The sequence below is a fragment of the Rhinolophus sinicus genome, chromosome 15, assembly GCF_057876585.1.
Source record: "Rhinolophus sinicus isolate RSI-liver-muscle chromosome 15, RSI-T2T, whole genome shotgun sequence".
NCBI classification, from domain to species: Eukaryota; Metazoa; Chordata; class Mammalia; order Chiroptera; family Rhinolophidae; genus Rhinolophus; species Rhinolophus sinicus.
In genome coordinates, this window is record NC_142515.1 from 73,859,408 (window position 1) to 73,884,419 (window position 25,012).

At 56.4% G+C, this 25,012-nt stretch overlaps 3 protein-coding genes across 31 annotated transcripts in view; all 3 read right to left on the minus strand.

The window, feature by feature from the left end:
* Nucleotides 1-3,404, minus strand: part of GNG7 (G protein subunit gamma 7) — a 144,213-nt gene extending 140,809 nt beyond the window's left edge. For 17 of the 25 annotated variants that reach the window (XM_088792241.1, XM_088792240.1, XM_088792242.1 and 14 more), the window contains exon 1: nt 3,209-3,404. In XM_088792241.1, the coding sequence (XP_088648367.1) occupies nt 3,209-3,265 (57 nt within the window). In that variant the 5' untranslated portion in view covers nt 3,266-3,404. The remainder of the gene's footprint in view (nt 1-3,208) is intronic. The other 8 variants (XM_074337528.2, XM_074337529.2, XM_074337526.2 and 5 more) reach the window with 6 other exon arrangements.
* A 2,811-nt stretch (nt 3,405-6,215) lies between these two features.
* DIRAS1 (DIRAS family GTPase 1) lies at nt 6,216-12,714 on the minus strand. Of its 3 annotated transcripts, none has more exons than XM_019743990.3 (2): nt 12,585-12,714; nt 6,216-9,471 (listed from the first exon to the last, which is right to left on the minus strand). In XM_019743990.3, the coding sequence occupies exon 2, from the start codon at nt 9,417-9,419 to the stop codon at nt 8,823-8,825; it is 597 nt and encodes a 198-aa protein (XP_019599549.1). In that variant the 5' UTR covers nt 9,420-9,471; nt 12,585-12,714; the 3' UTR covers nt 6,216-8,822. The 3 variants fall into 3 exon arrangements, with proteins under 3 accessions (XP_019599549.1, XP_074193633.1, XP_019599548.1); XM_074337532.2 differs by lacking the exon at nt 12,585-12,714 and adding an exon at nt 12,302-12,456; XM_019743989.3 differs by lacking the exon at nt 12,585-12,714 and adding an exon at nt 11,380-11,401.
* Nucleotides 12,715-19,300: 6,586 nt separating this feature from the next.
* SLC39A3 (solute carrier family 39 member 3) lies at nt 19,301-24,999 on the minus strand. Of its 3 annotated transcripts, none has more exons than XM_019743976.3 (4): nt 24,874-24,999; nt 24,038-24,152; nt 23,089-23,402; nt 19,301-20,220 (listed from the first exon to the last, which is right to left on the minus strand). In XM_019743976.3, the coding sequence occupies exons 3-4, from the start codon at nt 23,296-23,298 to the stop codon at nt 19,486-19,488; spliced, it is 945 nt and encodes a 314-aa protein (XP_019599535.2). In that variant the 5' UTR covers nt 23,299-23,402; nt 24,038-24,152; nt 24,874-24,999; the 3' UTR covers nt 19,301-19,485. The 3 variants fall into 3 exon arrangements, with proteins under 3 accessions (XP_019599535.2, XP_074193632.1, XP_019599536.2); XM_074337531.2 differs by lacking the exon at nt 24,038-24,152 and adding an exon at nt 22,361-22,457 and having other exon boundaries at nt 24,874-24,980; XM_019743977.3 differs by lacking the exon at nt 24,038-24,152 and having other exon boundaries at nt 24,874-24,992.
* Nucleotides 25,000-25,012: the final 13 nt, after the last annotated feature.

Consider the following 25,012-nt stretch of genomic DNA (forward strand, 5'->3'; position numbering starts at 1 on the left):
ACCCTCATACACTGTTGGTGGGAATGCAGACTGGTGCAGCCGTTATGGAAGGCAGTGTGGAGGGTCCTCAAAAAATTACGAATAGAATTACCATATGACCCAGCAATCCCTCTCCTGAGTATCTACCCAAAAAATCTGAAAACATTTATACATAAAGACACGTGTGCTCCAATGTTCATTGCAGCTTTGTTTACGGTGGCCAAGACATGGAAACAACCAAAATGTCCTTTGATAGATGAATGGATAAAGAAGTTGTGGTATATATACACAATGGAATACTATTCGGCGGTAAGAAAAGATGAAACAGGACCATTTGTGACAACATGGATGGATCTCGAGAGTATGATGCTAAGTGAAATAAGTCAGACAGAAAAAGCAGAGAACCATGTGATTTCACTGATATGTGGTATGTAAACCAAAAACAACAAAAGAACAAGACAAACAAATGAGAAACAAAAACCCATAGACACAGACAATAGTTTAGTGGTTACCAGAGGATAAGCGGGGAGGAGGGGTGTTAGATGAGGGTAAGGGGGATCAAATATATGGTGATGGAAGGAGAACTGACTCTGGGTGGTGAACACACAATGGGATTTATAGATGATGTATCACAGAATTGTACACCTGAAATCTATGTAACTTTACTAACAATTGTCACCCCAATAAATTAAAAATAAATAAATAAAGTGATTATTGATAGGTGAAAAAGAAATTATGTAAGAAGTTACAATGGAACTTCAAGAATATGAAGGACCTAGTGAATTTTAAAGACGATTATTTGTTTCCAGGTGCAAACGAGAAAACCTGTCATAACACCTTGAATGGAAGAAGCTTTTACACTACTACATGGTGGACCAAAACACAAATGCCTCCATTCAGTAAACACGGAGCTGAATCATCTGTGTGTCAGGGTAATTCAGGTTCAGCTGTCTTTCCCTTCAAAGGAAAGGGCCCAGGAGTTACGAAACAAGAGCAGAAAACAATGGTGTCAGTCACAGGAACTTTCCTACAGAAGACAGAGAATTACCTAAGAACTCAAGCCTCCCACTCTGGGTTGAAAACCACGGAGGCAAACTGCACACTTGGGCATTTCAGTGTCTGCAGCTGACCAATTAACCCCAGTTAAAAGCAGTGCAAGTGTTCAAAGACCTCATAAAAGACCCACCTAGAAAGAGGTCAGTGTTTCTAAAATTCTCTAAAAGCAGTGTGATTTTCATTTTCTTTCTTTTTCCTCTCAAAATGAGAACACTAGATGATTTAAAAACAAACTCCAAATCTGGGCCGAACTTCCCAAGCATCTAAGGGGAGATGTGGTCTTTAAAAGAGAAAAGAACTCAGTTTGGTTTATAACCGGGGTTTCAACTGGGGTGATGCTGCCCCCAGGGACACTGAGTAATGTCTAGGGACTTTTGTGGTGGTCACACTGGAGGTGTCGAGTGGGTGGGGGCAGGGATGCTGCTCAGCCTCCCTCAGTGCCCAGGGTGGTGCCAAAATCAGCTGAGCCCATGGAGGGACCTAGGTTTATCCTATCAAGTTGTAAAGCTCATATATTTAAAGAGCAGATAATTGTGGCCCAATGCTTCCCTTTGGGGTACACAACTGAAGGGCTCCTGTGGGGTACACCTAAATCAGAATGCCCATGAAGCCTTCTCTTAAGTAGACATACTTGTTCCTTAACAAACCTTCAGAACGTCCAGGCAGATTCTGCTTTTTCTGTTTGTTTTTCCTTACTTTTAATAAGATGGACTATTTTTTTTTTTTTTTTTGGTGATTCTTTTTGAAAGCTCCAGGGGTGACTCTGACGTGCACCCCAAGGTTGAAAGACTGGAGTCAAGTTCTAACTAATTCCCTCCCGCCCCTCCCTGACACATCCAGTCATCATTTTACCCACCCACCTTCCCCCTCCCAAAAAACCTTAATTTAGACCATTATTATCAAGGCAGCACGTAGCCTCGCCATGTGCCAGGAGCATACTAGGTGCACGTATTTGACTTACATGCGACCCTATGAGGTGCTGTGACTGTTTCGTTAGGCCTGTCTCACAGAGGAGTACACTAAACCTCCCAAAGCCCACTCGGCCAAGCACGAGTCCGCTACACTGTTCATCTCTGCAAGACCTCAGCATCGCACTGAGCACGTCTGTGAACTTGGCCTTTGCCTGGCTGACACCTAGCAACAGTGGGAGCCTTTCCCTGCTGCTCATCACTCTGTCTTCTCCCGCCCACCGTCCAGCCCCTAGCAACCCCCGCTCCCCAGGAAAAACAAAGTGCCGCCCACATCCCTCAATGTCATCATCCCCAACTCCCACTTTGGTTCCTCACTCCTGAGCCCAAAAATTCCTGAAAAATTCAGTCACCAACACGAGCCTTTCCTGCTTCCCAAGATGCTCTCGTCCACACTCTCCATCCCAGACACAGACCCAGCAAAGTACGTTGAACCCCATCTCCTCCAGCTCACTGGTGCCAAGGGGTTTCTGCCCTATGCCCCCTACACTGAATGATTAGCCCCCAAAAGTGGGGGCGTCCCCTCCACAATCCTTATAACTGACTTCTAACCGAGAACCCCCATTTCCTCCTGATTAGTCAACCTCCCGAAAAACACCCGCCATTCCTCTATCCAACAATCACTGGGTCCCCCACCTCCTTTCTCATCACCCCAAGCACTCCAGACTCTCCACGCCTCCGGATATCCCTCCCGCCTCTTCTGAAAGGAGCCTGACCCCACCTCCATCCTGCAGCCCTCCCCTAACTCTGCCCTCTGGCCCCTCCTCAGCTCACCCCAACCCTGGGTTCCTCAATCACCCTTCCCTGCCAGCTCCACTCCTCAGCCTCCTCCCCAGCTACCCTCCACCTTCAAGCCCACTCCCTGCCCCCTCCTCAAATAACTTCCACCCTCAACTCAAACCCTGTGCCCCTCCCCAGCTAATCCCGACCCCCAACTCCATCTCCAGCCTTCTCCCCAGCTACCCTCCACCTTAACTTCAGTCACCTCCCTAGCTGACCTCGACCTGGCCCCATCCTAGCCGGGACACCCAACTCCAACCCCAGCCCCTCCTCAGCAGACCCCGACGCCCAAGTCCGCAGCCAAATAGGAGCCCTCTCTGTGCCCACTGCCTCGGCCTGCCTTCCGCCCAGCCGCGCACTGACCCCCGGCGCCTGAGTTGGGGGCGACGGACCCGAGCCGGGACCGCGGCCGCACGAACTCCTACCTGCTTTCGGGCCGCCGCGGCCGCCTCAGCCCCGCCGCGCAGCCGAACCCCTCGCATGGGGCCGGAGCACTCGCTCCCCTCCGCGGGGCGGGGCCGGTGCGCGGGGGGGCGGGCACTGGTGGACGGCGCAGCCAATCACGGGCCCCAGCGGCGGGAGCCCAGGCCAAGGGCGGGGCGCAGGGCCGGCAGCGGGGTAGGCTGCGCCCAGGAACTGGGGCCGGGCTCCGGGCGTGGGCGGGGCCTGAAGGCGGAGCGCTGAGTGGCACAGTCGCTGGCCAAACGCAGGCCGGGACCGCGCCGGGTGGGAGGGGCTATGCTAATATGCAAATAGAACGCTGTGGCGGACTCCGCGGCTGGGCGACTAGCGGATTTTCAGAGGCTACTCGGTGACGTCAAGGAGGCGCGAGGCATTTCGTGAGTTCGAATCCCGAATCCTAGCTGCTAGGGCTCACTTAAGAAAAGGAAGAATGTCACCTCCTAATTGGTCTCTTGACTTGCAGTGCGGGACAATAATAACTGCTCCCTCTCGTTGAACCTTCTGCATAAGGCTAGGGAAAGGTATAATCCCCATTTTACAGAGGTGGAAACTGAGTCTCACAGAGGTTAAACCCAAGGTCATTTGCCCAACCGTATCTCCTAATTTCCAGGGTTTTTCAAGTTTCTAACTCCTGGGCCTGGATCTTAAAAAGCAGTGTCCTGGGGCCCCACCCAGATGAAATGATCCAGAATCCTGTAGGAACTGTATCTCTGAAATGTCACTTTTAACACGCTCCCCTGGTGATACTGGAAAACATTTAGTATGCCTCCAAAAGCATCCGGCGCTCACGGAGGGGAGAGTTTCTTACACAGGAGGATTCAGCCACTCTATTCTGGGCTTAGGGAACTTTGTGCAACGATGAGGCTCTGTGATATGAGCAGCTAGCCTCCCAGCTGAGCACCCTAGGGCTCCTGTCATCCCAACAGGAACTTCCCAGCTCATCCCCTGCAGCACACAGAGAAAACGAGGCTCCTGGGGTGGGGGTGGGGGACATCTCACTCCCCAGCTCGTTTTTCCAGAGGAATTACTGTCTGAACAAAGGGTTGCCAACTGGTGCACCCCCCTCCCCTTACCATCTGAACAAGGATCTCAAACTCGTGGCCCCCAGGTGAGATGTGGCCCAAACATCCTTTAAAAATTCTAAATTCATTGTCAGCATTAAGTCTAGGATTTCTGCAGCATCTGAGTGAAGCGGCTGCACATGCTTCAGGCCCCTAGGGCCAGGCCTGGGGTGAGGCATGTGAGGAACTTTTCTCAAATCCAAAACCCAAAGGGGCAGGAAAAAAAGCCCTCGCCATCAAGATAAATGTTAATGATATATTTTTAAATGTCAAATTAAATGCAGAAATAATCCAAAATGAACAAAATACCAAAATTTTCAAGAAAGACACGATCTGATTCTGTGCTCATACAAACCACCCCACGGCCTCTCCCCAGCCCAGGCCCTGTCAGATCCTGTCCTTAAAAGATTGATATTTTGTTAATTATGGCTTCCTCTGCATTACATGGTGCATTAAAATGTCTCTTGATGGCTGAATTTTTTGCCAACCCCTCTTAAGATTTGCTCCCATGGCAATTGCCTTGCTGTCCTCACCCTAATCCTGTCCCTACTCAGCCGTGAGCCATTTAGCAGATGGGAAAACTGAGGCCCTGTGGTTCTTCTCCATGTATGCATAATATAGGGCTCATAGTGCCTGCCCAATCCCCTCAACTGGCTGCAGTAAGTGCGGGGTCTAGCTGGCCTGTGAAGTCTCTTCTGGGGACGATCATGTTCCCATAATGCCTTGATGTCCTCGTCATAAAAGTCCAGACTCCCCCCACAGCTCACTGGGCCCTTGTTGGACCCCTGCTCACCTCCCTGAACTTCACTTCCACCCTCCCCTCACTCCTCTCCTGACACCCTGGCCTTCATTGGCTCCTGACTCAGGGTCTGTGCATGTGCTGTTCTCCCAGCCTGAGGCTCTATCCCAGGTCATCCTCTTGGGGCTGGCCTCTATTCCACCTTCGTGTGTCAGCTGAGTGTTACCTCCTGAGTCAGCGCAGCCTCCCTGACCACCGGACTCCTGCCCCCATGTAACTTTTGTGGTCAGGTTTCCCTTATCCACAGCACAAATCTGAGATGATCTGATTCAGTTGTGTGTGTGTGTGTGTGTGTGTGTGTGTGTGTGTGTGTGTGTTGGGGGCAGAGGGTCCTGCATGCTAGTAGGTTTTGAGCTCTGAGAGGGCAAGAACCCTGGGGTTTTAGGCAGTCATTGCTGTGTGTCCAACATCCAGGAAAGGACCAGGCACACAGTTGGTGCCCATTACATACTGAATGAATGAGTGAGTAAATGAATGAATGCAAGTGAATGGATGGTATCTCAGTTCTTCCTCTCAGTTTTTCCCTGAACCAGGCCGTATCTCTTACCACTGAGACACCTGCCGAGCCTGGTCTGGATGGGCAGGAAGGAGGCTGGAGTGGCAGATGAGGTCACATGGGATGGGTAGGGGGAACAAAGAAGACAGTCCCTCTGCTCAGTTCCCTCCGGGGTTCCTGTGAGCACCCCCAACATACCCCTTCTGCTGGGCCCTGCAGGGAAATGGCTCAAGTTCACAGAGTCCAGTCTGGGAAGGTGCCCCCAGGTAACGTGTGCAGAGTGAATGAAGAACCGAAGGCCCCGGGGAGGAAACTGGCCGGAGCCACACGGCCCGGCTAGCAGAGCCGAGTGCTCCTGCCTCTCCCGCTTCCTCATGGCCCTGTCTCTCACCTCATCTGTCCTCTCCACCTGTAGCATCCCCACCTCTCACCTCCCCCAGACCCACAGGGCTCTCACTGCCCACCTCTCAGCTCCTCCCTTCTCCACCCCACTCTTTACCCATGTCCCTCACCTCCTGTGTCCCTCAGCTCCATACCCTTCATGTCCTCATCCTTTGCAGCTAGCCAGCTGACCCCCCGCCCCCACCCCAAAGACAGCGCACCAATGGAGAATGTAGGATCCACTTCTTTATTGCAGGAAGACTATTTCTAGAGTGAACACTATACATACCCCACAGTGGGGGGCAGGGGGTACCCACATGCGGGGGGAGAAGGGGTAGGGGTGGAATCACAGCAAGCATGGCCTGGCATGTCCCCAGACCCAGGGATCCCCAGGCAGGATAGGCCAGCAGCCAAGGCAGGCTCTGGCCCCCTCCTACTGCAGAAACCCTCTGTCCCCAGGGTCGGGGCAGGGCCTGAGGTGGGAGAGGCCTGGAGGGGTGGGGCCCCAGGGAGATTGTGCTATCAGGGTGTGTCCCTGAGAAAGGGCCGCAGATCCCTGACCAGCCCCACCCTCTCCAGCACCTTCAAGGCCCAGGAACCACTCCCGGAGTGGGGGAGAGGGAAACACCAGCTGCTGGTGGGCCCTGGATCCTCTACAGGATAAGGGGGCTCAGCTGTGCTCAGACAGGATGCTGCCAGATCTGTGGGCCCATCCATGTGCCCAGTGTTTCTCTCTCTCTCTCTCTCTCTCTCTCACACACACACACACACACACACACACACACACACTTTTTCTCTCATAGTGAGCCCCATAAACATTTGTGAACAGTCACATGAACAAAAAGAAAAACAAACACACTGCCACCAAGTTGAACACAGAATCCCTCTGACCTACATATACTTCCACATGGCCACACGACTGGACAGCCACATAGCCTCTCTCTCTCTCTCTCTCATGCACAATTCAGTCTCAGTGTGCACAAGCGCACACAAGCACATACACACAAACAACTTCCTCACACCCAGTGCTTCAACCGGCCCTGGGGAGAGGCCCATGGGGCAGGGAGCAGAGGGCAGCTCCTGCTGACAACCAATGAGCAACTGAGGCCCTCATCCAGCAACCACAGGGGACTGAGTGTTGCTGACAACCATGTGAGCTGGGAAGTGGGTCCTTCCCCAATCAGGCCTTCAGATGAGACTGCAGCCCAGACAGTACTATTTCTGCAGCCTCGTGAGACCCTGAGCAGAGAAGCCAGCTTAGCTGTGCCCAGGTTCCTGGCCCACAGAACCTGGGAGATAACAAACATGTGTGGTTCCAAGTTGCTGAGTTTATGGTCATTTGTTACACAGTAATAGCTGACTGATACAGATTTTGAGCCAAGAGCCACCTTGCTACAGAGTCAAACAGGCTTAGTGTTCCTCACACAGTGACAACATACCGGTTCACAGATGCTCCCCGATAGATCACGTCACCTGCTCCCAAAAACACAGTCACACTCATGTTGGTACATCCAAATATCCAGTCCTGTCGACAACCACACCACCCACCCCTACATGTACCCCACACATACACAGACTGTCTCACGCACATACCACCCCAGTGACAGCCACACACAGGTGCACACACAGACACAATCTTACACACAAGCCGTCAACCTCTGCACAGCAACTTGCACAAATATACCATCCCATGGTCACTACCCCCTCCAGGCCTACAAGTCAACATCATTGCTAGACAGCCCCGTGGGGTCCCATGACTGTAGAGTTATCTAGACACTCTCACAAAACACTCAGAATCTCATGGTGGCAGAGACATCCCAACTCTAGAACACACGCCTTTCTGGGGGCTCCCCTCTGGGGTGCAGGCGGTGGGAAGAAGTGGGCTGGGCAGGGTTCTGCCTTGAGCCCCCTCAGATTCTGCTGATGGTGATTCCAGTGCCCTGCCCCTGGAGGAGGCCTCAGGCGCCCCTCCCAGCACCACAGACCCCTGCCCAGGGCTTGCTGATGATGCGCTGTGCCAATCTCTGTCTGCAAGCCATCTCCAGGAAGACCCCTCACATTCATGCTGAGCAGTCCCCAAAGTTGTGCTGTGACCATTGGCTGGTTCTGGGCCTCCCCTGCCTGCACGCCAGGCCCAGGCTGGGCGAGGAGTAGGGTTCTGGGCTGGCAGGGTGCTGCTGCGGGCCCTGTGGTTATTGCCTGGCAGCCTGAGGCCTGTCCCGCAAGGCCCCCCACCCCAAGCTGTGGGGACAGAAGCGAGAGGGGTGGTCTGGGACCCAGGGCAGGGAGCACAGGCCAGAGGTCGTGAGGGATGGAGGTGGGTGGGCGGCGTGTGTGTAAACACCAAATAGGAGAAAACGAAATCTGAGGTCCATGTGCATTTCAACTCCCTCCTCCCCAGCAAGGTCACAGTGATCTAATGGGTGGGTGGCACAGGTCTAGCTGGGGACACCCAGGGGAAAGGGACAGAGATGGGGGTCCAGGTTGACACGGAGATGGGCAGAGTTGGGGAAAAACCGGCATCCTTGGTCCCCATGCAGACAGGCAGCTCCTCCATTTTCCCATGTGCAGATCAAGGGGCCACCTCCAGCACTTGGCTTTGTGGGGCACGGACAGGAGGGTGGGACAGAGGATGGGGCGGAAGGATATGACAGAGCCGGGTTGGAGCCTCAGACCTGCCGCGGGCTAGGAGGGGCCTCGGTGTCCCCAGTGGAGATGTTGGATGATGTCAGAAAAGTGGGAGGTGAGAGAGGGGAAGGCAGCGCTGGCTGCAGGGCGGCGTTGGGGGAGGCATGGGGCTGGGCCGGGGCCAGGATGGGCGGCTGTGGGGCGGCCGGGGCTCACATGAGGACGCATTTGCCCTTGATGCCGTCTGTCCTCTTCTGTTTGCTGGAGTGCTTGCCATCGATGTTGAGACTCATGTTGCGGCGCGTTTCCAGCGTGAGCAGCTCCTGGAAGAGCTCCTTGACGTTGTAGTTCATCTTGGCTGACGTCTCCATGAAGGCGCACTTCCACTCCTGGGCCACGGCCTGAGCCTCACGGGTGTCCACCTCCCGCTGTGTCTCGTCACACTTGTTGCCCACCAGCATGACGGGGATGTCCTCCACGCTGCCCTTGATCTGCACAATGAGCTGGTAGATGGGCCCCAGCTCTTCCAGCGACTGCTTGCTGGTGACGGAGAAGACCAGGATGAAGGCATGGCCCTTGGAGATGGACAGCCGCTGCATGGCTGGGAACTGGTGGCTGCCTGTGGTGTCGGTGATCTGCAGCGTGCACACGCTTTTGTCACAGCTGATCACCTGCCGGTAGGTGTCCTCAATGGTGGGGATGTAGGTGTCTCGGAACGTGCCCTTCACGAAGCGCAGCACCAGCGAGCTCTTGCCCACACCGCCTGCACCAAACACCACCACTCGGTAGTCGTTACTCTGCTCAGGCATCTTTCACTCCGGGGTGGGGGTTCGTGCCAGCTGCTAGAACCCCAGGCCGACCCTGCACAGAGAGGAGTGTCAGACACAAAAGGCCGCCTGGCCAGGAGGGGACAGCTCCAGGCCCAGGGAGCAGGAGGGGCAGTTTCTCAGAGGAGGTGCCGTGTTTCTCCTGCGTCCTGGGAAGGCCCTTCTGGGTAATTGGGCTGACTTTGCAATTCTGCCCTGCATGCAGGCTCGGAGCCAGCCCCCTCTGCTTGTTCCCCCCACCCAACAAAATCTGGGGCCTAGGCTCCTTCCCAGGGGACTGTGGGCTGACAGAGGTATGGAGATGGGTCCTTCCCCACCTTCATGTTTCCTAGACCCCCAGGCTGCATCGGCTTTTCCCTCTCTTCCCAGTGTGGCCATGGGCTCCCACAAGCCAGCAGGCCTGGCTCTGTGACCTGGGCAAGCCTCTCTGCCTCCTGAGCCTCAGGTTGCCCCTCTGCAAAGTGGGTGACATGGTGCCTCCCTCCAACAATCACAGGCTCCCTGCTCTTCCCCAGCCCAGAGGCTCCTCAACCTTGTGGGAGCCACGTGGTGGGGAAACTTTAAAAATGCAGCTTGCAGGGCCTCAGCCCTGGAAGTGATGAATCAATTGGCCCAAGGCCACAACCCTGGGAACCTGCATTTTAAAGCCATTCTCCTGCCCTCATCCCATAAGTGTGATCCTAATGCTGGAGGTCCAAGCATCCCAATTTGCAAATCATGGCTCTGATTTGGGACAGCAGCCCTGGGTGGCAGGGGTGCACAATCCAGGTTGGATATGAGAAAATGAAAGCTGAGGCCACTGAGAAAACTCTCCACTCCCTAAACACTGCACCGTGACCATGGTCTGCCTGCCCTGGCCTCCTGTTTAGGTCCAAGGTATCCATAGGCACAAAACTCCCCAGGAGGGAGTCCTTGTATCATCTATTCCTCTCTTGTGCTCAGAGAGGTCCAGCGGCCTCAGGAGGTCACACAGCACAGCAATTCCTGAAATGATGGAAGTGGAGGAGGAACTCCAGGGTGGGATTGGGAAGGCAGGAGACCTAGCTCCAGTATCCAAGTAGTTATTAACAGACAGCAGGAGAGACCCCCTCCCCTTCCTCCTTCCCAGCCATCTCTGAGGGTCCCTCAGTACAAGGGGTGGTCTACAGTGGGAGAGGAGACACGATAAGATTGCGTCTTGGCCAAGTTCCTTCCCTTAGGTGTGTGTGTCAGGTGTGTGTAAGTGTGTGTAAGACCCGAGGTGTGAGCCTCGTGGCAGGAATGCGAGCAGGTAAGTTGGTGTCCCTGAGCCTCGAGCCTCGGTTTTCTCTGTGAAACATGAGCAGTCGCAGTGCCCACTCCCCAGAGTTGCCAGATGACAGTGTGACAAGCTGGAGAAAGCCCTTAGGCAGGTGCCTGGCACATGGGAGCCCTTGCTAAGGTTGGATAATCAGGATGATCGATTACAGGGGGTCAGGGTGGGAGCCTGTAGTGGGCTGAGAAGGCATGTTCTGAATGATCAAAGGTAACAGGTTTGTCAGAAAAAGGTATATGACGAAAGTCACCGCAGGCACATACCCCACAAATTATGTGCCAGCCAAACTTCCAGGAGCTTTAACATTACTAACTCAAGGTTGACCACTAGCATGGGAGGACTTTGGGTGGGGGGCTGGCGAGGGGTGCCAGCCAGCTCTGCAGTCACTGCCCTTTCCTGGGTGGGCGCCCCAGGGAGCGGGCACACGTGCAGCCAGGCACTGCCATGACTGGCCTGGGACCCAGGGTGGCAGGTGACATTCAGTTCTGCCATCCCAGACCCAGCCCTGGCCTTGCTCTGGGTGCAGACCCCCAGGCAGGGCTCCAGATCCATCAGCAGGGGTGTCCGCCAGGAGGGGCCCTGTTGAGGTCTGGGATCCCTAACTAGGAGGCCCCATTCAGTAACCCACAGTCCATGCCAGGCACCCACCTGGTGCTGTTGGAAAACCACCCTAACCTCCTGCAGAGTTGGGGTGGGGGCATCTCAGGGACTCATGCTCAGAGAGGGGAGGCAATGGCTCAAGGTCACAGAGCAGGGGAGGTGGCAGAGCAGCGCAGGATTTGAACCAGCCCTGGTTGGCCTCAAGGCCCGGGGTCTTCTCCCTGTGCAAAGCAGCCCACCCTGAGACTCCCAGATAGGGAATCAGCCCAGCCCTGGGTCCCCGGAGCCCAGTGCCAGGAAGTTGCAGTCACCTCAGGTGCAAGAAAGCAGGCCTGACCCACGGGAGGGCCTGGGGGTCAGGATGCTTGCCCAAATTAGGGGGTGGTCAGACCAAGGGACTACGTGACTAATGAAGGGCTTGGTGAGAGAGAGCCCGCTGGAGGGGCCTGAGAGACAGGAAACACACTGGGGGGGGGGCCAGCCCAGAGACTCCCCTTGGTTGGAGGAGGATCTAAGTGGTGGGGGAGGGTGTTGACCAGGGAGGTTCTCCTGAGTGAGGCGGTTGGCTTGGCCCAGGGGGCAGGAGGGATGAGGAAGTCGTGGTGGGGGAGATAGTCCCACGGCCCAAGTGGCTCCTCGTATAAGGACCCTGGCTTAGCAGGACCGACCAACCCGGAGAGAGTGCTGAGGGGCACTGAGGAGGATCTGGCTCGGCCGCGGGGAGCCCTGTGGGTACCGTAGGGGAGGGGAGGATGCGGAGAGGGAGCTGTCCAAGGTGGGAGCGAAGGGCGGTCGGGGCAGGGCGTCGTGGACTGGAGAGAGGTTCCGGGTGGAGGGCCCCGCCGGGAGGGTGGGGCTCTGACAAAGGAGGGGGCGTGCAGGGAAGGGCCCCGCGGGCCGCGCGGGTGGGATGCAGCAGGCCCACGCCCCAGCCCCCGCCCCGGCCCCGGCCCCGGCCCCGGCCTCCTACCTGGGCGCTCGTCCCTGAGGCGCCGCCGCGGCTGCTGCTGCCCGGCTCCGTGTCCTCTCCGGCGCCGCCGCCCCCCGCGCGCTCGAGCCGCTGCCGCGCCCGCGCCGTCCCCGCCCGCCGGGCGCCGCGCTCCGCCCCTCCCTCGGGACCCACACCCCCAGCCAAGGTCACTTCCACCCGGCGCCCCGCCGCCAGCACAGCCCCTCTCGGACACCCACCCGGTGTCCCCAGCCCGCGACCCGCGCCCAGCCCTGCTTGCGTGCGGCCCCTCCTGAATTCCTACCCCGCGCACACAGGCTCCTGCCTGCCTCCAGGGAGGTCGCCAGGACGCGGGGACGCAAAGGGGGTGGGGTGTGTTTCTTCCCGAGCCCCGAGTGGGAGCTGGCGCGCCCAGGGTCACCCCGACAACTAGGTATCTGGCAAGAAGGGGACAGAGCCGAGGTCACGGGGAAGGGGGGGGGGGTTGCAGACAAAGGGAAGGAGCGGTTGGCAGAACTGCAGATAAGGGGGTTTGGGGAGCAGACTGGGACACCCTGGGGTTGGTGGGGTCGTGGTCCAGCTCAGGGCCATGCACCAGAGGAGGGGCCTTGGTGGAATAAATAAGTAATCAACCAATAAACAAACAGACGTATGAGAAGTCAGAGGTGGCCACAGGAGGCTGGGGGAAAGAAGTGTACCTGGAGACTACTCCCCCACCCCAGGGGTTTGTGGGAGGGAGAGACAGAAAGGAAGTAAAGATGACCTAGGTCTGGGTTGGTGCCCCTAAGGCAGCCCACCAAAGGGGAGATGGCAGGTGAGCCTTTTAATGGGTCTGGAGGGCAATTTGGTGGTGGTGGGGTGGACAAAGGGGGCTGAGGGAATGGTTTTTCCATGTCCTGGTGTGAAGATATTTATCTTCCTCAAATAGGTAACTGAAAATAAATGTTCGTCTTTGGGAAGCATCTTGTGCATTTGGCATATCTGTGTCCCTGTTTAAGCTCACAAGATGTCGTCTATCCCTCCCTCCAGAAGAGACCAGACTTCAGGGTGTAGCCCCGGGGCCAGGGTTGTGCATGAGACAGCCCCAGGCTCCAAGCCTGTTAGAGGACAGTGCCCCTTGACTGTGAGGCCTAAAGTCCCACCAGGAGGGGCTTTCTGGGGTCAGGGCAGTCGGAGGGTGAGACGTGGTGAGCTCCTCACTGTGAGAGGTGTGAGCAGATGCTCAGCTGGAGCCCAACGGCCCCTCTGGCTCTTGGCTCTTTGATTCTCGCTGACCCACCATTTCTGTTGCTCTGGCTGAGGCAGATTCTTCTGGGGCTTGAAGGGCTCCATTTCTCCCTGACTCAGCGCCTCCACTGCATCCCCAGGCCTCTCCCGCCTGAATCATCCCACCCGCCTCCTTCCCGGGCTCATCCTCATCAGCCCTCTTCCATTCCGGCATTCAGTGCCCCGCTTCCAACACAGGCCTCCCTGTTCTAACACTGCCTGTGGCTCACTTTTCCTCTGGCTCAAGGTCCAGCTTCTCAACCACTGGAGTTCTCCTGCTTCCTCCACCACTGGAGGTCTCCTGCTTCCCCATCTTCACCCTGAATACCTCCCTCCTACCCTGTCCTGGCCCCGTGAGGCACCTCAGAGGGAGGACTGGTCCCCACTCTTCATCTCGATGTGCTACCAGCCAGACATGGAGACAGCCCGTGGGTAGACAGATCGTGGCCTCTGGACTGGGTTGCCGTGTCCCTGCCAAGTGCCCCTCTGAGCCTCAGTTTCCCCATCTGTGAATGAGGCTCACTGCTGTCTGGCCTCTCAGGGTTGTTGGGAGCAACCAGGATGATGTCCACTTACGTGGGGCTGCTAGGCACACAGGCACTCACATGGCAGCCCCGCTCCCTACTACTCCAAATGCCTGCCTGCCTTTGTCTCCCAAGTGACCGTCCGGTGCTGGGCCAGGCCTCTGGCCTCTGGCAGCTCTCTGGCTCCTCCGGGCGCCAGCCCGGGCTGGGGCAGGCTGACTCATACGCAGGAGCGTGGGCACAGCAGCAGTGCCACTCTGCGGGTGCTATTTATAGCTCCCAGGACAGGCTCGGCCTCAGTAGCCAGGGGAGGCCAGGCCCCGAGTCCCCTCCTTGTACTTCCCAGGGCACGGGGGCCCAATCCCCACTCCAACACCCCAAACTAGAATGGTGGTACCCCTTTCCCTGTGGCCAGAAGGAATAGGCCTGGCTTTCATGAGTGTAGGAGTGTGTGTGTGCGTGGGCCGGGGATAGTCACTAGCTCTGCCCTCCGTGGAAATGGAGGCTCAGAGAAGGGAATCAGCCCAACTGCAAGGGACGGCCGTGCACCTGCACAGACCCTGTTCCTTGTCCAGCCTTGCAGCCCATGGGACTTCTCCCTGCCCTGGTGTTCTGGGCGGGGGCTACACCAGCCTCGCTTATCCTGCCCCAAATCTGGCCCAGTTGCAGCTGCCTGGTGGGAGGTAGGCAGCTGGGTCGAATTCTCTGCTTTCTGTGCTCCCAAATTAATGCAATTATGCAGTCAAAGCAGAGGCTGGGCCCCACGACGATGGCCTCTCACAGATGCATTTTGGCCCACCAAGGTTTTTTGTTTGTTTTTAAGTTTAGTGTCAACATTTTAAATTAAGGAGGTCATTTGTCAAAACTCAGTTTGCCTGGAAAAAACGAACGGGCTAGCATCTATGAGCCTGAATTCTGTAGCTCAGTATCTGCAGGAGCTGGACCCCAACCCAGGGTGGAAGACGCTGGGTTCTCACCAACGCTACCCGCCTGGCCCCTGGAGGCAGCCTGCATTACCCCTCAGCACACAGGTTGTGTTATTGTCACCACTGTAAGGAGTGGGGTGACCAAAGCCTTCGTCACTGGCAGGATGAGTCCCTAGAACGCTCGGGTCTTTTTACAGAGAGCCAGGAGTGCTTTGGTCAATCAGAAAAAAGGACCGTGACCTGCAGAAAGACCTCAGGGCCTTTGCACAGGCTACTCCTCCTGCTGGAACTCTCCCCCATCTTCTTGTGACTCACATGGCCCTCAGAGATTTCCTCCCTGACCACGCAGCTAAAATCGTCCCCGCCTCCTGTCACTTTGCTTTTTTGTCTTCAGGGCTCTTATTGCTCCCTGATATTGGTCACATGCTAATATGTCATCTGTCCCCTTCCCTAGAATGTGAGCTGCCTTCCATTCTAGGGCAGTGGATCTCACCCAGAGTGAGCCTGCCCCCAGGGAAAACTAGGCCATGTCTGGGGACATCTGTGGTTGTTATGACTGGGGGTGCTCCTGCATTGAGTGGGTGGGGGCAAGGGAAGCTGCTCAACACCCCTAGTGTCCAGATAGCCCCCCCATAGAGAATGACCTGGCCTCCGTGTCCATAGTTCCCAGGGGGAGACCTTACTATAGGGTCCCAGATTGTAGGGCTTGAGTGGCTGGACCTGAACTAGCTCGGAGGGGACCCAGGTGGCCAACTATGGTGGCCAAGTGCAGTTCCTCAGCCATGCCTCCCCTGCACCCAAAAATCAGGAGCTCTGGACCGCCCACCTGCCCAACTGGTCTTCCCCTGCCAGGCTGGGCATACAGTAATCACTTCGGCCCTCGGCCAGAAAAGTGCAGCCTACCAGGTCAGCTGTTCCTGCTCTGGGAGCTGTGGAGGCCTGGGGGGTGGCAGGGACCCCAACCCAGCCCAGTCTGACCTCAGCACCCCAACAGCCAGGAGAAGAGTTCTGGGGTCCTCACAAAACCACCGACAGGCCCTGCAGCGTCCACCCTCTGCTGTCTGGAGTCCCTACCTCCTTCCCTCCCGCAAGCGGCTCTGGGAAGGTGAGATGGGTCTGTCACTAGCTCTGTCATGAAGCTGGCAGCCAGCTCAGGGCGGGCACAGGTTGGGACAGGGAGGATGCACGCCCCTCTCTTCCTGGTGGGGCTGAAGGTCCTGAGCTGGTGGCCAGCACAGGTCTGAAGGTGCTGTGTGCTGGGAGACACCATCCTATCCCTCACCTGCTTTTCGGGGCCTGCAGATGCAGACAGGCCCAGAACTGCGCCCCCCCCCCCCCCGCCCTGCTAATAACTTCTCCACAAGAAACGCAAACAGCAGACAACAGAGGCCCCAACACGCTGTTATTATAGTTGATTCAATCCTCGAGGCCTGGGCGCCGCCTTCTAATTTTCTCCTCTTTTGTCTCCAGATCGGAGAGAACTCAGTCGACTCCATCCAGCTGTGGCTTGTGCCGTGAGTCCCCACATGGGGCAGGTCTTGGGGGGCAGAGGGCGGAGGGGCAGGCTGGGTACTCTCTAGGGGGCCGTCCTGGGCACTGTAGGGGGCTGAGCAGAATCCCTGGCCCCACCCATTCCATCCCAAAGGCACCCCCAGTCCTGACAACAGATGTCCCCAGAAGTCACCCAGTGTCCCCTAGGAGCAGAATCACCTGGATTGAAAACCCAGTTTGCAAAGACCCCTGAGAAAGAGGAATCGCTGCTTCCACTAGCCATGTGACATTTCCTTGATGTCGAGAGATGGATGAAGGCTTTTGTGGCCGACATCTGGTTTTGTGGTGGGGGCTGGTCCAGCACCGCAGGTGGAGACCAACCCACAGCCTTATTCAAGACAAAGCTCTTGTCACCACGTGGTAGTGCTCCCTTATCAGAATCAGTGGGGGGTGGAGCCTGTGACCTGGCCTCAGAAGGCCCTGGTCTAGCAGCATTTGGCCACCATTGGCTGGGGGACCTCAGGAGTGAGCATTGCTTCTCCAGCCTCTGTTAGATGGGACAATCACTCTTCTTACCCTAACATGGAGACATTCTGACCCTTGGCCAAACTTGGGAAAGCTGACCCAAACCGGCCAGGAGACACTTGTGGACCGCCAACACGAGGTGGTTCCCGGAGCAGATTCCAGAGCTGACCCTGCTCCTCCAACCCCAGCAGACAGGAGGGATGGCCTTGGGGGGCCATTGGGGCAGCCTGTGTCCTCCTACAATACCACCTCCCAAACAACTCAGGATCTGTGTGCCTGGGGGGCCTAGAAGCAGATTTGCTGGGGCTGGTTGGATCCTAGGGAGAGAGGGGCAGCCCCAGCTCAGCAGAGACAGGGCAGGCACCAGCACGCCAGGGACCCAAGGATGCTGCGCCCCAGGGTGGTGATGTCTGAGAGACGAAGAGAGGGGCACTAGGGTCTCTCCCTCTTCACTGGAGTGGTGGTACCCTTTCTGCGCCTGTTGGTCTAGAAGCCAGCTCAGAGGGGGTTGGAGGCTTCAATGGGAGGACAGAGCAGCGGGGTGTGAAAACTGGTGGAGAAATAGGCAGTGGTGTCCCTGAGGCCACCCCAGGGAGCCAATGGATGGCATCCTGCTGTGCGCTTTTGGTGATGGGGGTAAGGGGTACGGAGCTGGGGACCCCTGAAGCAGACTGCTGTCCCCACATGTGGTTCCTACTGGATTTGGGGGGACAGGGGCCTCCTGAGCTTCCCTGTATGGAAGGCCCTGATGCCTCCACCCCATACCCTGCCCAGCCCCGTCCCCCAAACTGAAGGCAGACTCTAATCTGTCGGCTCCACAGTGACCTGCCCATCCAGGCCAAAGGCCAACCGTCATTCCTAGAGGAGTGAAGTGGGGTCAGGCAGAGGTCGCAGCACCAGATTTAGCACTCGGAGGAGAGGCTGATGTTCCCACACCCGTGGGGTCATTTCCTGGCTCAGGGTCAAGGCCAGGCCATGCGGGACTCAGAGATGGGTTCCTGGGAACAGGTTCAGACACGAGTTTCTACAATGGGCCCAATACTTCCAACAGTGCCGGGGGCGGGGGGGGGGGGGCTGACACAGTGGAAGGCCCCCAGACTCGTGTAACATCAGTGGAGGAGGCTGGGGCTGTGTGAAAGTCGTGCCTTCTTGCACCTCGGGCTGGCGGACTAAGGGGGCCGCAGTAGGCCAGCCCCCAGGGACCCATGCTCAGACAAGCAGCTAACTGCTCCTGGAGCTCCCAACCTGGCTACAGTGACAACTGGAGGCCCTGCCGAGCTCAGGGCCACGGGCGAGGGGCCTGTCCTTGTCGGGAAGCCTACACGGCTCTGCTGCAGCCATTCTTGGCACTGGTAGGTGCAGGAAAGAAACCTGGGACTCCAGAAAGGCGCACACCTGGGCCCTGGGCCCCGCAGCTGAGCTGATGTGTCAGAAGACAGGAACGGCATGAGTAGTGAGCAGGTGGAGTGGCCCAGGTCAGAGCAGGGAGAAGCTGATGCCGTGGGAACCCAGCCCAGACTGCCAGGCCCAGGCTCCCTCCAGCCTCGCCTCCGAGCCAGGCCAAGCAAATCCCTCAGGAAAGGCTCACCGAGATGCCCACTCCCCAGGCATGGCCCAGGTTGCCAGGACGACAGTCCAGGCTAATGAGAGGTTGCCATGGCACCAAGGGTTTGTACCAGCCTGACACTTGGCTGTTAGTCTCTGCTCTCCTACACGGTCTGGTACTGGCTTCATTTGCCTGGTGGGGGAAACCATGTCAGGTGGCCTCTGCCCGATAGCCTGGTCCATCTTGCTCCAGAGACCCTGGGTACACACGGGGCTGCGAACCAATGGCCAAGCCACGTTCTGGCCCTGCCTGCGTGTCTCAGTCCATGGGTTTCTGTTCCCTTGGGGAACCCACATGCTCAGCCTGGCCCAGCAGCCCCGGCCCCCTAGAGGTCTATCTCCCCATGGAGGAGGCAGCACGAGAAGGCAGGGAAGGAGAGGGTGGTCCTGAGGACCCTGGGACCCCGCCCATCCGTTTGGAGGCACAGCCTCAGGTGATAGGAGTCACAGCACCAACCAGACCCGTCGAATTGCCTGAATGAGGAACAGATGCTCCATGCTGGTGGCCTCTCCTGTTAGCAACACAGCCAGCTGGGGCAGAGGACAAAGGCCTGGGAGCCTCCAACAGCTCCTGTCCTGTTTCACATTTGGGGTGCGCGAGGAGAGGAGGTTCTCGCCTGACCCCATGAAGATGCCCAGCCCTGCCTCCCGTGTGAGTGCCGAGGGTGACATGGCCAGACAGCTTTGGTAAATATCTTTAAGAGAAGTATTTTTACAAGTAGTAGCGGTGCCCCGAGGCTTGGGGTACAAGATCTGGGGTGTGGCCTGGTTCCGGGCAGTCCCTCTGTGCACCGTGGAGGCCTGGGGCTCCCCGAGGGCTCCGGCAGGGCGGGGCAGGACAACCACCATGAGGACGGCCACAGGACGTTCACCACTTGAGGAGGACCATGCCGGCCAGCACGGCGTAGCCCAGCACCAAGAAGAGAACTTTGAGCAGGCGATCATTCTTCTCCTCCAGCTCCTTCCCCAGGATCTCGAAGAAGGTGACGAACAGGAAGGTGCCACCCGCCAGGCCCTGCAGCAGCACCGAGGCCACGCTGCTAGGCACGCCCTGGGCACTCTCGATGCCCAGGCCGAGGCTGATGCCCAGGGGGATCATGGCGCTCACAGTGATGGCCAGCTTGGCCGAGTCCCTCAGGGCCATGGAACTCCGGGCCATGCTGATGCCCAGGGCCACGGCCACCAGCGTCTCGTGGATGGCCACGCCCACGAACAGGCTCACCACCTTCTCCCCCTCCTCCTGCAGGCCCAGGGCCAGGCCCTCGAAGACGGAGTGTGCCGACAGCGCAAAGACCAGGCTGAGGAGACGCAGGGGGCTGGAGCGCGACAGCTCCTGGACGCTCAGCCCGTGGCTGTGGGTGTGGGGCTCCACATAGAGCGCGTGGCCCCGCGCGGCCCCCATGAAGGGGCTCTCATACTCTGAGTCGCTGCCAGCGTCTGAGCCTGCATTGAAGGTCTCCAGGTCGATGAAGGACGGCTTCTCCTTGCGGAAGGTCAGGATGAGCTGCTCCAGGAAGACGGTCATGAAGAAGCCCAGCATGACGATGGTCTCCGCCAGCGGGTAGTCTGTGCTGATGTGTCCGAGACTCAGAACTTTCTGTAGCTGGAATGGAGGACATGAGACAGGGAGGGAGGGGAAAAGAGAGGCAAGAGGGGTTCAGAGCCGGGACCCCTGCCACCAATGCAACAGGGTTTGTCCAACGTCACTGTTCAATTAGCAAAGCACAGTAATACCCAATTCACACAAGAAGGTAAAAAAAGGGAGGGGGCGCGGGGCCCATCCTTGACAAAGGAAACACAAATCCTATTACAAAGAGTCCTGAGGCCTCACTGCAGTGGGCTACATTGTGGCCCCGCAGATACGTCGGCCCACAACCTCAGAATGTGACCTTATTTGGAAGAAAGGTCTTTGTAGATATAATTAAGGTGTTAAGGCCTGAATTGTGTCCTCCCCAAAAAATTAAAATTCAAGTCTTTCAGCCTCTTGTACCTCAAAACTAACTGTATTTGGAGGTAGGGGTGATTCAGTTAAAAAGAGGTCGTTAGGATGGGCCCTATTCCATCAGGACTGGTGTCCTTCTAAGAAGAGGAAGAGATACCAGGACCACCCTATGGACAGGCAGCAAGAGGGGGGCCTCAGAGGGACCCAGCCCTGTCAGCACCTTGATCTGGGGCTTCTGGCCTCCAGCACCGACACCGACCAGCCTTTCCAGCCCTCATGTCTGTGTGAGGCTTGCTTCCATATACCCAGGTGGGGCTCTGCTTCTGGGGTCTTCCCAGCACTCCAACCTCCTGGGTGACACCTCACTGGCATTCAGCCACCCATCAGAGCCAACACGGTCCATTACAACATTCTGTCTGTGCTGTCTCATACAGAAGCCACTAGCCATGCATGGCCCATGAGGACCTGAAACATGGCTGGTATGTTGAATTGTATATATTTCGTTTTAATTCACTGAAACTTGACTAGCCAGGCACGGCTGCCATGCTGGACAGCACAGATTTGGAAGCTGACAGCAAGGTGGACAGTGGGCTCCTCAGAGCCTGAGTTAATTTCCCTGGACTCAGAAGGATGTTTGCATACACCAAGCTCTTTCCAGCTGTGGGACCATGCCACTGGCTCTGTCCAGGACGTTCCACTGTGGTTTTACTCATGGCTAGTAGATGCTCATGCTTACGTTTAATTTCCAAGTACTCTACCTGAACCAGGTGCCCCAGTCTCTGCTCACTGCCCCAATCTCTTCTTTTCCATCACAACCTTCATTACAACCTGTGAACACATGCACATGTGTGCGACACACACACACAGTTCTCAGCTGGGGTGGTCCTGCCCTCCAGGGGACAGGTGCAGTGTCTGGAGACGTTCTGGTCGTTGTGACTTATGGGGGGAAGTGGTGACACTGGGGCTGTCACTCTGTCCTGGACACTGTGGGTGCTGAACAGCATCCCTGCTCTTACTTCTTCAATGCCAGGAGCTTCCCCAGTCATGACAACTAGAGATGTCCCCTGGGGGCAGAATCACCCTGGATGAGAACTCTGCTGCAGATGGCTGTGTTTCTGTAGAGAAGGCATTCATTCATTTACTAAAGGCCTCATGGAGGCCTGCATGTGCCACACTGGGGAACACCAGCTCATGAGAGACACTAACTACCCCCAGAGGGAAAAACATGGGTTGGGAGAGACAAGGCAGACACACAAAGGTTACAGCTTGCGGTGCCATTCTTCATGGGGTGACTGGGACCAGGTGCTGCAGCTGAAGCTGGGTGGGAGCCGGGAGGGGGACCCTGACCTGCTGTGGTATGGAAAGCCTATGGACAGGGGTGCAGCACGGGAGCGGTTTTGGGAGGACCCTGAGAGGGCCACATGCACTGAAGTGGGGCTGGGAGGAGGAAGGCCATTGCAACAGGCCAGGCTTGAGGTAGGAGGGTGACAAGGGGTGACACTGTGGGGATGTGGAAATGGAGGGGCCTGGAAATGGCACTGGGAGTGCAGAAAGCATCAGAGAGGACTGAGCTTTTATCCTCGTTGATGCCAACTGTATGAATGTGCTATGCTGCTAATGAAGGAGCACAAGCTTAGCAGCATAAAGCAGCGTAAACGCGTCATCTCACAGATCTGAATGTCAGAAATCCAGGCACAGGGTACAACTTGCGGATGAAGCAAAAGGCCACACTGGGGAGGCCCATCTGGCAAGGGGCTGAGGGCGACCCTCAGTCTGACAGCCAGGAGGAGACTGTACCCACCTGACAACCACGTGAGCTTAGGAGCTGACCCATCCCCAGTTGAACCTTGAGATGAGACCACAGCCCAGTGGACACTCCAACCGCTGCCTCCTGAGAGCTTGGAGCAGAGGACCCAATTAAGCTGTGCTCAAACCCTTGACCCACAGAAACTGTGAGATAATAAACATGCATTGAAATATATGGTGATGGAAGGAGAACTGACTCTGGGTGGTGAACACACAATGGGATTGATTTATAGATTATGTAATACAGAATTGTACACCTGAAATCTATGTAATTTTACTAACAATTGTCACCCCAATAAATTAAAAAAAAAAAAATTTCCTAAAAAAATAAAATAAATAAAATAAACATGCATTGTCTTAAGGTGCTAAGTTTGTCATAATTTGTTACTCAGCAGTAGCTGTCTAACACAGAACTTGAAGACAGGCCACAATCGCCAGCTTCAGGACACAATGTATGCTACCAGGAATAGGTGGTCTGGTCAGACAATGACTGATGAGCCCAGTGGTTGGGAATCCCTGGTGGACTTTAAACCCCTTATTTACCAGATAAGGCCTAAAGAGGGGAAGCAACCAACTCACGGTCACACAGCAAATTCATTTTCTACTTCCTATCACCCTGTGGTGTCAAGGCCCTTACCAAGCTCAGGGTCAAAGTTGAAAAAGTGTTAGAGACCCTTGGCCATAGGTGCCAAGGGCTGCTGTGACCACCCAGGAAATCCTTACCTTTTCTCTCACGGCTGGCAGTAAAGCATTGAAGCAGGTGGCCAGAAAGACCCCACCTCCAAAGGTGTTACAGAGAGAGAGGATCTTTTTCGAGCGGTGGACCTTCTCAAAATCTGTCTCGATTATCTTCACGGGGAGCAGGGAGCCCAGCAGCATGAAGAAGAACACAACCACCATGCAAAGGATTTTGGCCACCAACAGCTTCACCATGGTGGCGACGCCAGCTGCTGCAGTCACTGCAGGGCCAAACCATGTGCGGGCGCACACTCCTGCCCCACGACGTGCTACCGGGGCCTCATGCTTCAGTCCAGCCCCTGTAAATGCCAGGGTCAACCACGTCAGTTTTTGGAATATCTGATCAGCTTTAGTGACCAAGCCCATCCACCCCAGTATTTCACCCCATTCCAGGCCTGGCACAGGTCCCCGCCTCGTACAGAACATTCTCCACAGCTACATGTCCAATATGGCAGTCATTAGGATGTCTGTTTATGTCAATGAAAAGTAAATAAAAATGTAAAATTCAGCCCTTCAGTTGCACTACCTGTATTTCAAGTGCTTGGTAGCCATGTGAGTCTAGGAGCCACCATTGACAGAGAACATTTCCATCAGTATAGACATTTCCATCTGATAGAACATTTGTTCTATCAGGTGGTGGTGTTCCACCGATTTCCCACTGCCTTCACATAAAATCCAAACACATTCCCCTGAGGCGAATGCTGTAGCCCATCAGCTCCTGCTTCCCCTCACCCCACTCTGGCCTTCGTGGTCCCTGAATATGCCAAACCCGGTCCCGCCTCAGGGCCTTTGCTGTGGGTTGTTCTCTTGGCCTGCAACACTTCTCTCCCTGACATTCCAATGACATCTTGTCTTTCATGTCGCTGCCTCCAGAACTCCTCAGAAAGGCCTCCCCTGGCTGACCCCTGCCCTAAACTGTATCTTTTGTACCCACCGTGAAGCCTGGTGCAGAAGAGACGCTCAGTAATGGCTGACTGAACAACGGCTGAAGTATGCAGTCCTCTTTACATGACTCAATGAGCCAAAATGGAGCAGACTTCACCTTGGACCTGAAAATGTCACCGACAGTCTGAGGGACCTCGGTTGCTCCCCTGTCCTCATGTTTGCCTCCCCCGCCCCAGCTTCCCAGTTCTCACCTCCTGCGCCCTCACTTCAGTAAGCTCTTCAGGTCTCAGCTCAGATGCCACTAGTTGGAGGCCTCTCCCACCCCCTTCCTTGCCATTTTTCTGGCATTACTTGTGCTATAGGGAACTACATAATTTAAAGCCCTGAAATATCTTCATTTGCTCTAGGCTGCTCTAGTGTCTCTCACAGGGAACAGGGAATCAGTCTTTCCTAGCCCAAAGCCAGGTACACAGTAGATGCCCAGTAAATATTTGCTGGGTGCCCATATGCCCCAGTCTGTAGTGTGGAGGTGAGTGGCCTGGACGCTCTGAACTCGGGGGTTAATGGAGCTGGACTCATTCATTCATTTATTCATTCATCCTGCACTTATTGAGCGCCTTCTGTGTGGCCCGCGCGGCACAGGACGCCTAGCGAGGGCGAGGCCGACCTGGCCCCGCCAGAGAGGGGACAACTCGCGCTCTGCTGGGGGAACCGGACGCAAATCACACACATCTCGCCGATAAAGGTGAAGCCAGGGCGGACGCCGCGGCCGAGCCTGGGCTATGGGCGACAGAGTCCTCCAGGCCCCGGACCGCCCCGCGCTCGCTCCCAAACCCTGGCCGGACCCCAAACCCTGGCCGGACCCCAGTCCCAGCCCGCATGTACCTCCGCCGGGCTCCTTGCCCGCCCACAGGCGCTGTCCGCCGCTCAACCGCCGCGCGGTCACGACTCTACAGCAGCGTTCCGGTCGGAGCCCTAGCTCGGCGCGCCGCTGCCTACACCCCGCCCACGCCCCTGCCTATTG

Coding starts and splice junctions, on each gene's coding strand:
- DIRAS1 (XM_019743990.3), bottom strand. CDS start 9,419: ATGCCTGAGCAGAGTAACGACTACCGAGTGGTGGTGTTTGGTGCAGGC.
- SLC39A3 (XM_019743976.3), bottom strand. CDS start 23,298: ATGGTGAAGCTGTTGGTGGCCAAAATCCTTTGCATGGTGGTTGTGTTC. Junction 20,221..23,088: donor TGCCAGCCGTGAGAGAAAAG/GTAAGGATTTCC, acceptor CCTCCATTCCAG/CTACAGAAAGTTCTGAGTCT.